A 13,546-nucleotide genomic window follows, 5' to 3' on the forward strand; every position below is an offset into this window, starting at 1 on the left:
CGATACTCAAAATGAGTATTGGGGTATATTAGATTTGTGGTAAAAGTGGATGTGTGTAACGTCCAGAAGGAATCGTTTCCGACCCCATAAAGTATATATATTCTTGATCAGCATCAATAGCCGAGTCGATTGAGCCATGTCTGTCTGTCCGTCTGTCCGTCCGTCCGTCTGTCCGTCCCCTTCAGCGCCTAGTGCTCAAAGACTATAAGAGCTAGAGCAACGATGTTTTGGATCCAGACTTCTGTGATATGTCACTGCTACAAAAATATTTCAAAACTTCGCCCCGCCCACTTCCGCCCCCACAAAGGACGAAAATCTGTGGCATCCACATTTTTAAAGATACGATAAAACCAAAAATCGTAGAGGATGACTATATGTTTTAGAATGTAAAATCTCAACCAGATCGTATAATTATTATAGCCAGAATCAAGAAAACAATTTCATTATTTCTCGCTCTGTTTCTCTCTAACACACAGGTTTCATGGTCGGTTTTGCCAATTGCAAAATATGAGTTCAAGGATCTCAGAGCCTATAAGAGCCAGAGCAACCAAATTTGGTATCCACACTCCTGTGATATCGGACCTTGACCGTTTCGTGTCCAAATTTCGCCACACCCTTCCGCCCCCGCAAAGGACGAAAATCTGTTGCATCGACAATATTGCACATTTGAGAAAACTAAAAACGCAGAATCATAGATAACGACCATATCTATCAGATTGCTGAATAAGGACCAGATCAGATAATTTTTATAGCCAAAAGGAACAAATCAATTTGCACTGGCTACGCAGCGCCCGACGTCACGCTCAGACTGATTTTCTGTCTCTCTCGCACGCACTCTTTGTCGTGTCGTTCAATATTAGCAGCGTCTGCCGGAGGAGAGCCATATTGACTTAGTATCGGGTATAACTGTAGAGTTGCGGTGCCCGCAGCAACTCACAACGTTCCCCCTCGTTTGATTTGTCCCCGTGAGTTACTGTTTTCCCTTCAGACGCAGGCTCCCCTTTGCTTAGTTCCAATTCCTCGCAACGAGCATCCAAGAACTTGAAGAAGTCGTCGAGAGTGGGTGAGTCTTTATTCAAACTGCGTTCAATCCACCTGCGCCTCGTGTCGGCATCAAGATTTTCCAGTGCTAGATATATAATCCAACAGTCGCGTCCCGTTTGATTTACGGCGTCCAGACCACGTACAATTTCGTTTGCACCGTCGGACACATTACGCAAAATTGCCGCATCAATTTTAGTAGTTGTGGGCAACCTCATAAATTGTTCCAAAAACGAGTTTACGATATGCCTCGGCCGATTGTACCTTTCCTTGAGACGCTCCCATGCAGTGTTGTAAGCAGTGTCCGTGATCGCCAAATGTCGTACCAAGTTGGCAGCCTCATCGATGAGTAGTGTTTTCAAATGATGAAACTTCTGTGTATTCGTCAAATGCTGCTTGCTATGAATTGTACTTTCATAGATAACCTGAAATGCCGGCCACTCTGTGTAGCTGCCATCGAACCGTTTGATTTCAATTTTTGGCAATTCGCTCTGTATTGGTGTGACCGCACCAACTGCAGAATTCGAGTTTACCGCGCCTCTAAGCTCGACGCTCTCGCTCTCTCCAGCAGCACGCATAGACATGTTCGTCGTGTTCTGGTTTGCAGCTAACTGTTCAAATAGCTGTTGTTGCTGTTGTAGCATCTCCTTCGCCATCACCCAATGCCATCCCCTTTGATCGTTGCAGTTGTAGTTGGTTGTACTAACCCCTTTTTCTCCAAAATCATTGCATGTTCCAATAGATACTTTTCCTCGTAGAGTGCATTGTCTTCCTCTGGATCCCCATACCCATCCACGTGTTCGAGAAGGGCTATGGAATCTCCAAGTTGTGAGAACTCTTTCCAAGTCGATTGGAGCAGTTCCTTTCGTGAGGTGACCTGCGCCGTTGTAGTTGGTTCCTCCCGTTCAGCCCAAGCCAATGCGCGTGTGATAATGGCCTTGAGTCTGCCACGGGCTTTTACCAATGCCTTTAATTGTTCCATTGTAAACAATTTTCAATGAACACCAAAGCACACAAAACTGTTCAAGAATCCGGCTCGAAGGACCAAAGAATGTTCGCGAATAATATGCTCGACGGATTTGATTTTAGTGGACTGTATTTATTTTGTTCTTGTCCAGTTCGATGTCTATTTGGTACTGAGAAAATGCCGTCGCAGCGGCGGTAAGAATATGTGTGTATACAAATTTTCGTCTCTTCCATTCTCATCTTGTTCTCCTTTGCCGATGGTTCTTCGCTTAGCGATGGACTTGTTATACGTTCCTCAACATCCCGGCCCCCCCCCTGAAACAAAGTTTCGGAACGGGGCAATACCGCGATTTTAGTAATTGGTCGGGTTAATTCTCCAGATGCGGTCTTAAGCTTGACAGCTCGAACCAGTTCGTCCTTTCCTGGATAGGCTTCTATAACTCTTGCGATGTGCCATGAAGCCGGTGGGCTGTTGGACTCCTTAACAAGCACAACGTCTCCGATCGAGATATTAGGGTTAGACGTGGTCCACTTTGGACGCTGTTGAAGAGTGGTCAGGTACTCCTGATGCCATTGTTTCCAGAAGCCTTGGTACATGGACTGGATACTCTGCCAGTACCCCAATCGACCCACAGTAATGTGACCCAAGTCAGCCTCCGGTATAGTGGTGAATGGTCGTCCAATTAAGAAGTGAGCCGGCGATAAATAGTTGACCTCAGTATCCGGTGTGTAGCATAGAGGACGTGAGTTGACCACTGCGCTGACTTGCGCAAGTAGGGTACGCATCTGCTCAAATGTAAGCATTGAGGTTCCGACGACTCGTCGAAGGTGCAGTTTAACAGATCGAACTGCCGATTCCCATTTTCCACCCCAATGAGGTGAGCCAGGCGGAATGAATACCCATTGTATGCCGTCATCCGCCAGGGTATGAGTAACCAGGTCGGTGTGTTGCTGTGACGCCAGTAGAGTTTGCATTTCATCAAGTGTGCGTTTCGCGCCGATGAAATTTGTGCCGTTGTCACTGTAGATTTTGGCACACTTGCCACGTAGAGATATGAAGCGCCGCAGTGCAGCCAGGAACGTTTCAGTGGTGAGATCCGTGGAAGTCGTATGAGCTGCCCGACGGACAGGTCATCACCATTGGCAATGAGCGTTTCCGCTGCCCCGAGGCGCTGTTCCAGCCCTCATTCCTGGGAATGGAGGCCTGTGGCATCCACGAGACCACATACAACTCCAACATGAAGTGCGATGTGGACATTCGTAAGGATCTGTACGCGAACACCGTGTTGTCTGGCGGCACCACCATGTACCCGGGCATCGCCGACCGCATGCAGAAGGAGATCACTGCCCTGGCTCCCTCCACCATGAAGATCAAGATTGTCGCTCCACCAGAGCGCAAGTACTCCGTCTGGATCGGTGGATCCATCCTGGCTTCGCTCTCCACATTCCAGCAAATGTGGATCTCCAAGCAGGAGTACGACGAGTCCGGCCCATCCATTGTTCACCGCAAGTGCTTCTAAATCGAAGCTGCGGCTGCAGCTGATGCTGGGCGTGGTCATGGTGGTGTCTTTGTCTGTGCTCAGCCATCACATGGTTGAATATTTGGCAGAGTACATTAACAACAATAGCAGGCGCCCACAACACCAGCTCCTGCCAGATGAATGCATTCCAACTACTTTTTAGACGCAAACTTTTACATTGTTCACATAAGCAATCCCCCCATTGTGTTCTATTCGAAATTCCAATGAATGTGAACATTCATTCATTTTTTGGCATTTACTTTGCTTCCATGCATTTGTATTACAATTACACATACCATACCATTAAATACTTGTAACCGCTTCAAATCATTAATAAAGCGAGGAAAGAACTGAAAAAAGTTCCAAATGTATTGCCGATGTGACCAGGCAAACGAATAGGCATATATAGCCCTTGCTTATACGTGGTTTGCGAACCTTGCCATCCTTGAGAAGGATTGGCCCAGCATAGTCGCAACCGGTGTTGACAAATGGCAGTGCTTGTCTGATACGAATGCTGGGTAGATCAGCCATTCGTTGCTGTGATGTATGCTGTCTTTGTCGAAAGCATGCCAAACATTCGTGCGTGATTTTGCGTACACCAGGGTGGAGGTTGACCCGGTGCTCGTGTTCCAAGATCAGTTTCGTGATGCGATGAGTCTTTGGCAGAAAAACTGGATGTTTCGCCTCTTCTGGCAATTGAGAGTGATGCAATCGTCCGCCGACCCTGAGTAGATTGTCTTTGTCAATGATTGGTGACAGTTTCACAAGCTGCGATCGGCTCCGTAATGGCTTCTTGGCAAGTAGCAATTGGTAGTCATATTGAAAGCAGGTTTGCGCGTAACGCAAACACAGAATCCGTGCAGTCCGTATCTCATGAAATGTTAGAGATTGGGAGCTACTGTCCCGAGATGGATGTTTTGTGCGTTGGATGAAGCGAAGGATATAGCCAATAGTGTGCACCAGCTTCCACCAGGAGGAGACTCGGGCTATTAGTTCTTCCAGCGGATTATCCAATTGTGATTCGGCCAATGTAGACAAACAATTTTTGACTTCGTTTTGTATGCCAGTTTCTGAAAGAGTAACGTAAAACTTTGAGTTGTTCAACTTTACCAAGAATTGATCGTTGTCACGTAGCCATGAAGGACCAGTCCACCACAGCCGAAAGTCGATGAGATCGGCAGCCATGAGGCCTCTGGACGCACAGTCAGCTGGGTTTGTTTTGGAGTCCACATGACGCCAAGCATGGCATGGAATGGAATCCAGAATTTCCGAGGTTCGATTCCCAACAAACGTCTTCAGCTGGGCTGGTGCATATGATAACCACGATAATACAATTGTAGAGTCGCACCATGCAAATACAGTTGTATCTTTGTGTCGTAATCCAGCCTTAATTGATCGTATGAGTTGGCTCAGAAGAAGTGCTCCGCAGAGCTCCAGGCGTGGCAAGGATTGCTGCTTGAGTGGAGCCACCCTTGTCTTTGCAGCCACTAAAGATACGGACACAGAGCCGTCGTCGTGTATTACTCTGCTGTAAACTACAGCCGCGTATGCCTTGATAGAAGCATCGGAGAATCCGTGCAACTCGATGTTGTCTGCGTAGTTGACAACCAAACGTGGTAGTTGAAACTGCTGCAATGTGTCGAGGTCAGCGCGCCCCCTCAGCCAATTGTCCGCCAGTTTTGTTGGAAGTGGATCATCCCAATCCAGATTGAGTAACCATAGTCGCTGAAAAAGAATCTTGAACTGAACCACGACGGGTGCCAGGAGTCCAAGTGGGTCGAATATCCGTGAAACATCGGACAATACTTGTCTTTTTGTGCAGTTAGGATTTGCAGATAGACCCACATTGTATGTTAGCGTGTCCTTTCCAGGATGCCAGTAGAGTCCCAGAACCTTTACTGGTGACCATTGAGTTGGTTGTGTGTAGGCGTCGGTATCCTCCTCTGCTATGCCTTTGGTATTGGATACCCATTTCCCGAGCTCTAGCTTGGCGCAGGACATTAGTTGTATAAGTTCGTTCCGGTTCCGCAGTAGCTCATCCTCACTGTTTGATCCAGTAAGAACATCGTCAACGTAGAAATCTTCCAGTAGGATTTTTGCAGCATTCGGAAATTCATGATGATGATCCGAAGCCAGTTGTTGCAACACCCGAACCGCTAGGAATGGCGCACATGAAGTTCCGTAGGTGACGGTACATAGTTGAAAGTGCTTGATTGGATCGGTTGGATCTTCCCTCCAAACGATTCTCTGAAAATCTCGATGCTTATTGCAGACCCATATTTGGCGGAACATTTTCACAATATCCGCTGAGAATACGAATTTGTACATTCTGAAGCGCAGGCACACAGCAAACAGATCGCGTTGAATGCTCGGCCCTGTAAAGAGAGTGTCGTTCAAAGTCTTACCATTGGCATCGCGGAATGACCCGTCGAAAACTACGCGGAGTTTTCGACCCAACACAGGGTGGTGTGGCATGTAGAAATGTTGCCCAGAGGTGATTTCTTCCGTTGGCAGTTGTCGCATGTGTCCCAAAGACTGATATTCTCGCATGAAATGTATGTATTGTATTCGTAGCTGCTCATTCTGTTGCAAGCGACGTTCAACCATTTTGAAACGCTGTAGAGCTCCTTGTAGAGTATCTCCAAATTCCGGGTGTGTGGTGTGGAATGGAAGCTCCACGATATACTTCCCATTTGCATCGCGAGTGTGTGTGGTGAGAAAGTGTTTCTCGACCTGTTCATCTTCGGGTTCAAGTTTGGTCGTGCAGTCGACGTTCTCCAGCTCCCAAAACTTCTGGAGCGAAGCATCTATATCCAATGTTGTTGTTAGTGAAATTGCGTTGCTTGCTTGGGGTGTCATGAGTGCCGTAATAACCCATCCAAAAATTGATGAAATGGCGATAAGATTGCCCTTGCTGTCATACATCTTCCTTCCTGTAAATGTAGACCATACGTGTTCGCTACCCAATAGTATGTCAATTGGTGCGTTTGTGCAGAAGTGTGTGTCAGCCAATTGAAGATCACTAAACACATCGAGTGCCGATGCATCAATGTTTTGCCTTCCCATTGATGAAGAGATTCTGCCAAGTACATGGGCGTTTACAGTCAAATAATACTCAGAAATTCGGGACTTGATGTGAAGTGTGCTGAATCCCCTTGTGGTGTCGGCTTTTACTGAAGATATTCCCGAAACAAGGATGCGTGATTGTGAACGTGCCAATCCAAGAGCGTGAATGCAACGTTCCGATATATACGAGAGTTCTGAGCCAGTATCCAATAAGAGGCGACATGTTATGTAGTCCCCATTTGCGTTTTTAACCGTGGGTAATGTGCTGTTCAATCCTTTTGCTTGAGTAGATTGTGCAGTGCCTTGCGCACATACAATCGATGCTGTGCCCTCTGCTTGGGCAATGTGACTTGAAGTCACCGAAGTGTTATAATGCGCGTTTGAATTGCTCTGATTATCCCCTTTTGTTTGCGCAAAGGTCCCGATAATACCCGATGTAGTATCTGGTAAATGGAGTAGTAAATGGTGATGACCTTTGCATTGTTTACATGTGTATTTTGATTTACACTTGTTGCTCAAATGAGCAGGCTTCAAACAGTTATAGCATAGATTTTTATCTTTTACAAAAGAGCGCCTTTGCAAGCCTGTCATTTCCAAAAATTGTGGACAGCCATACAGAATGTGTTCTGTCGAATGGCATTTGGTGCAGTTGCTGCCTTCAACTGCCACCATCGAGTGTGTGATTCTCAAAAATACTCAAAATGAGTATTGGGGTATATTAGATTCGTGGTAAAAGTGGTTGTGTGTAACGTTCAGAAGGAATCGTTTCCGACCCCATAAAGTATATATATATTCTTGATCAGCATCAATAGCCGAGTCGATTGAGCCATGTCTGTCTGTCCGTCTGTCCGTCCGTCCGTCTGTCCGTCCCCTTCAGCGCCTAGTGATCAAAGACTATAAGAGCTAGAGCAACGATGTTTTGGATCCAGACTTCTGTGATATGTCACTGCTACAAAAATATTTCAAAACTTCGACCCGCCACTTCCGCCCCCACAAAGGACGAAAATCTGTGGCATCCACATTTTTAAAGATACGATAAAACCAAAAACGCAGAATTGTAGAGGATGACTATATGTTTTAGAATGTAAAATCTCAACCAGATCGTATAATTATTATAGCCAGAATCAAGAAAACAATTTCATTATTTCTCGCTCTGTTTCTCTCTAACACACAGGTTTCATGGTCGGTTTTGCCAATTGCAAAATATGAGTTCAAGGATCTCAGAACCCATAAGAGCTAGAGCAACCAAATTTGGTATCCACACTCCTGTGATATCGGACCTTGACCGTTTTGTGTCAAAATTTCGCCACACCCCCTACCGCCCCCGCAAAGGACGAAAATCTGGGGCATCCACAAATCTCAGAGACTATTAACGCTAGAGTAACCAAATTTAGTATCCGCACTCCTGTTGGATCTCACTATAAAACGTATATCTCAAAATTTCGCCCCACCCTCTTCCGCCCACACAAAGGATGTGTGTCGTTTAATATTAGCTGCGTCTGCCGGAGGAGAGCCATACTGACTAAGTATCGGGTATAAATGTAGAGTTGCGGTGTACGCAGCAACTCACAACGTTCCCCCTCGTTTGATTTGTCCCCGTGAGTTACTGTTTTCCCTTCAGACGCAGGCTCCCCTTTGCTTAGTTCCAATTCCTCGCAACGAGCATCCAAGAACTTGAAGAAGTCGTCGAGAGTGGGTGAGTCTTTATTCAAACTGCGTTCAATCCACCTGCGCCTCGTGTCGGCATCAAGTTTTTCCAGTGCTAGATATATAATCCAACAGTCGCGTCCCGTTTGATTTACGGCGTCCAGACCACGTACAATTTCGTTTTCACCGTCGGACACTTTACGCAAAATTGCCGCATCAATTTTAGTAGTTTTGGGCAACCTCATAAATTGTTCCAAAAACGAGTTTACGATATGCCTCGGACGATTGTACCTTTCCTTGAGACGCTCCCATGCAGTGTCCGTGATCGCCAAATGTCGTACCAAGTTGGCAGCCTCATCGATGAGTAGTGTTTTCAAATAATGAAACTTCTGTGTGTTCGTCAAATGCTGCTTGCTATGAATTGTACTTTCATAGATATCCTGAAATGCTGGCCACTCTGTGTAGCTGCCAGCGAACCGTTTGATTTCAATTTTTGGCAATTCGCTCTGTATTGGTGTGACCGCACCAACTGCAGAATTCGAATTTACCGCGCCTCTAAGCTCGACGCTCTCGCTCTCTCCAGCAGCACGCATAGACATGTTCGTCGTGTTCTGGTTTGCAGCTAACTGTTCAAATAGCTGTTGTTGCTGTTGTAGCATCCCCTTTGCCATCCCCCAATGCCATCCCCTTTGATCGTTGCAGTTGTAGTTGGTTGTACTAACCACTTTTTCTCCAAAATCATTGCATGTGCCAATAGATACTTTTCCTCGTAGAGTGCATTGTCTTCCTCTGGATCCCCATACCCATCCACGTGTTCGAGAAGGGCTATGGAATCTCCAAGTTGTGAGAACTCTTTCCAAGCCGATTGGAGCAGTTCCATTCGTGAGGTGACCTGCGCCGTTGTAGTTGGTTCCTCCCGTTCAGCCCAAGCCAATGCGCGTGTGATAATGGCCTTGAGTCTGCCACGGGCTTTTACCAATGCCTTTAATTGTTCCTTTGTAAACAATTTTCAATGAACACTAAAGCACACAAAACTGTTCAAGAATCCGGCTCGAAGGACCAAAGAATGTTCGCGAATAATATGCTCGACGGATTTGACTTTAGTGGACTGTATTTATTTTGTTCTTGTCCAGTTCGATGTCTATTTGGTACTGAGAAAATGCCGTCGCAGCGGCGGTAAGAATATGTGTGTATACAAATTTTCGTCTCTTCCATTCTCATCTTGTTCTCCTTTGCCGATGGTTCTTCGCTTAGCGATGGACTTTTCATACGTTCCTCAACAATAGATAACGATCATATCTATCAGATTGCTGAATCTGGATCAGATCGGATCATTTTTATAGCCAATAGGAACAAATCAATTTGCAGTTGTTACGCAGCGCCCGACGTCACGCTCAGACTGATCTTCTGTCTCTCTCGCACGCATTCTTTGTCGTGTCGTTTAATATTAGCGGCGTCTGCCGTTCCCTATCGTTTTTTTTTTAGGCTTCTGCCGTTGCCTGGTAACGGCGGGGGGAACACCAGGACACCCCTCTCACCACTCTCTGACCTGTTTCAAATGACCGAAAACTACGTAGTCTGGCTGTGGAATGGGTGGGGGTGAGAGGAGAAGGAGTAGAGAGGGGTGGAGTAGACGTGGTCCACTTTGGACGCTGTTGAAGAGTGGTCAGGTACTCCTGATGCCATTGTTTCCAGAAGCCTTGGTACATGGACTGGATACTCTGCCAGTACCCCAATCGACCCACAGTAATGTGACCCAAGTCAGCCTCCGGTATAGTGGTGAATGGTCGTCCAATTAAGAAGTGAGCCGGCGATAAATAGTTGACCTCAGTATCCGGTGTGTAGCATAGAGGACGTGAGTTGACCACTGCGCTGACTTGCGCAAGTAGGGTACGCATCTGCTCAAATGTAAGCATTGAGGTTCCGACGACTCGTCGAAGGTGCAGTTTAACAGATCGAACTGCCGATTCCCATTTTCCACCCCAATGAGGTGAGCCAGGCGGAATGAATACCCATTGTATGCCGTCATCCGCCAGGGTATGAGTAACCAGCTCGGTGTGTTGCTGTGACGCCAGTAGAGTTTGCATTTCATCAAGTGTGCGTTTCGCGCCGATGAAATTTGTGCCGTTGTCACTGTAGATTTTGGCACACTTGCCACGTAGAGATATGAAGCGCCGCAGTGCAGCCAGGAACGTTTCAGTGGTGAGATCCGTGGCAAGTTCCAAATGTATTGCCGATGTGACCAGGCAAACGAATAGGCATATATAGCCCTTGCTTATACGTGGTTTGCGAACCTTGCCATCCTTGAGAAGGATTGGCCCAGCATAGTCGCAACCGGTGTTGACAAATGGCAGTGCTTGTCTGATACGAATGCTGGGTAGATCAGCCATTCGTTGCTGTGATGTATGCTGTCTTTGTCGAAAGCATGCCAAACATTCGTGCGTGATTTTGCGTACGAGGTTACGTGCGCCAAATATCCAGAACCTTTGCCGAACAATTACGAAGAGTGCAGAAACACCAGGGTGGAGGTTGACCCGGTGCTCGTGTTCCAAGATCAGTTTCGTGATGCGATGAGTCTTTGGCAGCAAAACTGGATGTTTCGCCTCTTCTGGCAATTGAGAGTGATGCAATCGTCCGCCGACCCTGAGTAGATTGTCTTTGTCAATGATTGGTGACAGTTTCACAAGCTGCGATCGGCTCCGTAATGGCTTCTTGGCAAGTAGCAATTGGTAGTCATATTGAAAGCAGGTTTGCGCGTAACGCAAACACAGAATCCGTGCAGTCCGTATCTCATGAAATGTTAGAGATTGGGAGCTACTGTCCCGAGATGGATGTTTTGTGCGTTGGATGAAGCGAAGGATATAGCCAATAGTGTGCACCAGCTTCCACCAGGAGGAGACTCGGGCTATTAGTTCTTCCAGCGGATTATCCAATTATGATTCGGCCAATGTAGACAAACAATTTTTGACTTCGTTTTGTATGCCAGTTTCTGAAAGAGTAACGTAAAACTTTGAGTTGTTCAACTTTACCAAGAATTGATCGTTGTCACGTAGCCATGAAGGACCAGTCCACCACAGCCGAAAGTCGATGAGATCGGCAGCCATGAGGCCTCTGGACGCACAGTCAGCTGGGTTTGTTTTGGAGTCCACATGACGCCAAGCATGGCATGGAATGGAATCCAGAATTTCCGAGGTTCGATTCCCAACAAACGTCTTCAGCTGGGCTGGTGCATATGATAACCACGATAATAAAATTGTAGAGTCGCACCATGCAAATACAGTTGTATCTTTGTGTCGTAATCTAGCCTTAATTGATCGTATGAGTTGGCTCAGAAGAAGTGCTCCGCAAAGCTCCAGGCGTGGCAAGGATTGCTGCTTGAGTGGAGCCACCCTTGTCTTTGCAGCCACTAAAGATACCGACATAGTCGCTGAAAAAGAATCTTGAACTGAACCACGACGGGTGCCAGGAGTCCAAGTGGGTCGAATATCCGTGAAACATCGGACAATACTTGTCTTTTTGTGCAGTTAGGATTTGCAAATAGACCCACATTGTATGGTAGCGTGTCCTTTCCAGGATGCCAGTAGAGTCCCAGAACCTTTACTGGTGACCATTGAGTTGGTTGTGTGTAGGCGTCGGTATCCTCCTCTGCTATGCCTTTGGTATTGGATACCCATTTCCCGAGCTCTAGCTTGGCGCAGGACATTAGTTGTATAAGTTCGTTCCGGTTCCGCAGTAGCTCATCCTCACTGTTTGATCCAGTAAGAACATCGTCAACGTAGAAATCTTCCAGTAGGATTTTTGCAGCATTCGGAAATTCATGATGATGATCCTAAGCTAGTTGTGGCAATGCCCGAACCGCTAGGAATGGCGCACATGAATTTCCGTAGGTGACGGTACATAGTTGAAAGTGCTTGATTGGATCGGTTGGATCTTCCCTCCAAACGATTCTCTGAAAATCTCGATGCTTATTGCAGACCCATATTTGGCGGAACATTTTCACAATATCCGCTGAGAATACGAATTTGTACATTCTGAAGCGCAGGCACACAGCAAACAGATCGCGTTGAATGCTCGGCCCTGTAAAGAGAGTGTCGTTCAAAGTCTTACCATTGGCATCGCGGAATGACCCGTCGAAAACTACTCGGAGTTTTCGACCCAACACAGGGTGGTGTGGCATGTAGAAATGTTGCCCAGAGGTGATTTCTTCCGTTGGCAGTTGTCGCATGTGTCCCAAAGACTGATATTCTCGCATGAAATGCTCATTCTGTTGCAAGCGACGTTCAACCATTTTGAAACGCTGTAGAGCTCCTTGTAGAGTATCTCCAAATTCCGGGTGTGTGGTGTGGAATGGAAGCTCCACGATATACTTCCCATTTGCATCGCGAGTGTGTGTGGTGAGAAAGTGTTTCTCGACCTGTTCATCTTCGGGTTCAAGTTTGGTCGTGCAGTCGACGTTCTCCAGCTCCCAAAACTTCTGGAGCGAAGCATCTATATCCAATGTTGTTGTTAGTGAAATTGCGTTGCTTGCTTGGGGTGTCATGAGTGCCGTAATAACCCATCCAAAAATTGATGAAATGGCGATAAGATTGCCCTTGCTGTCATACATCTTCCTTCCTGTAAATGTAGACCATACGTGTTCGCTACCCAATAGTATGTCAATTGGTGCGTTTGTGCAGAAGTGTGTGTCAGCCAATTGAAGATCACTAAACACATCGAGTGCCGATGCATCAATGTTTTGCCTTCCCATTGATGAAGAGATTCTGCCAAGTACATGGGCGTTTACAGTCAAATAATCCTCAGAAATTCGGGACTTGATGTGAAGTGTGCTGAATCCCCTTGTGGTGTCGGCTTTTACTGAAGATATTCCCGAAACAAGGATGCGTGATTGTGAACGTGCCAATCCAAGAGCGTGAATGCAACGTTCCGATATATACGAGAGTTCTGAGCCAGTATCCAATAAGAGGCGTCATGTTATGTAGTCCCCATTTGCGTTTTTAACCGTGGGTAATGTGCTTCTGTTCAATCCTTTTGCTTGAGTAGATTGTGCAGTGCCTTGCGCACATACAATCGATGCTGTGCCCTCTGCTTGGGCAATGTGACTTGAAGTCACCGAAGTGTTATAATGCGCGTTTGAATTGCTCTGATTATCCCCTTTTGTTTGCGCAAAGGTCCCGATAATACCCGATGTAGTATCTGGTAAATGGAGTAGTAAATGGTGATGACCTTTGCATTGTTTACGTGTGTATTTTGATTTACACTTGTTGCTCAAATGAGCAGGCTTCAAACAGTTATAGCATAGATTTTTA

At 46.4% G+C, this 13,546-nt stretch overlaps 2 protein-coding genes across 4 annotated transcripts in view; one reads left to right on the plus strand and one right to left on the minus strand.

Annotated features, from left to right (window-relative positions):
* Positions 1-13,546, minus strand: part of LOC117191946 (apoptosis-stimulating of p53 protein 1-like) — a 104,781-nt gene that overhangs the window by 39,256 nt on the left and 51,979 nt on the right. The gene's annotated exons all lie outside the window — the stretch shown is intronic.
* LOC117190092 (actin, alpha skeletal muscle) lies at positions 3,102-3,886 on the plus strand (the record flags this gene model as incomplete). The annotated part of the gene is made up of 1 exon (XM_033395176.1): positions 3,102-3,886. A coding segment is annotated over one exon (426 nt), but the record flags the coding sequence as incomplete, so codon positions are not given.

This window comes from Drosophila miranda (genome assembly GCF_003369915.1).
Source record: "Drosophila miranda strain MSH22 chromosome Y unlocalized genomic scaffold, D.miranda_PacBio2.1 Contig_Y1_pilon, whole genome shotgun sequence".
Lineage (NCBI taxonomy): Eukaryota > Metazoa > Arthropoda > Insecta > Diptera > Drosophilidae > Drosophila > Drosophila miranda.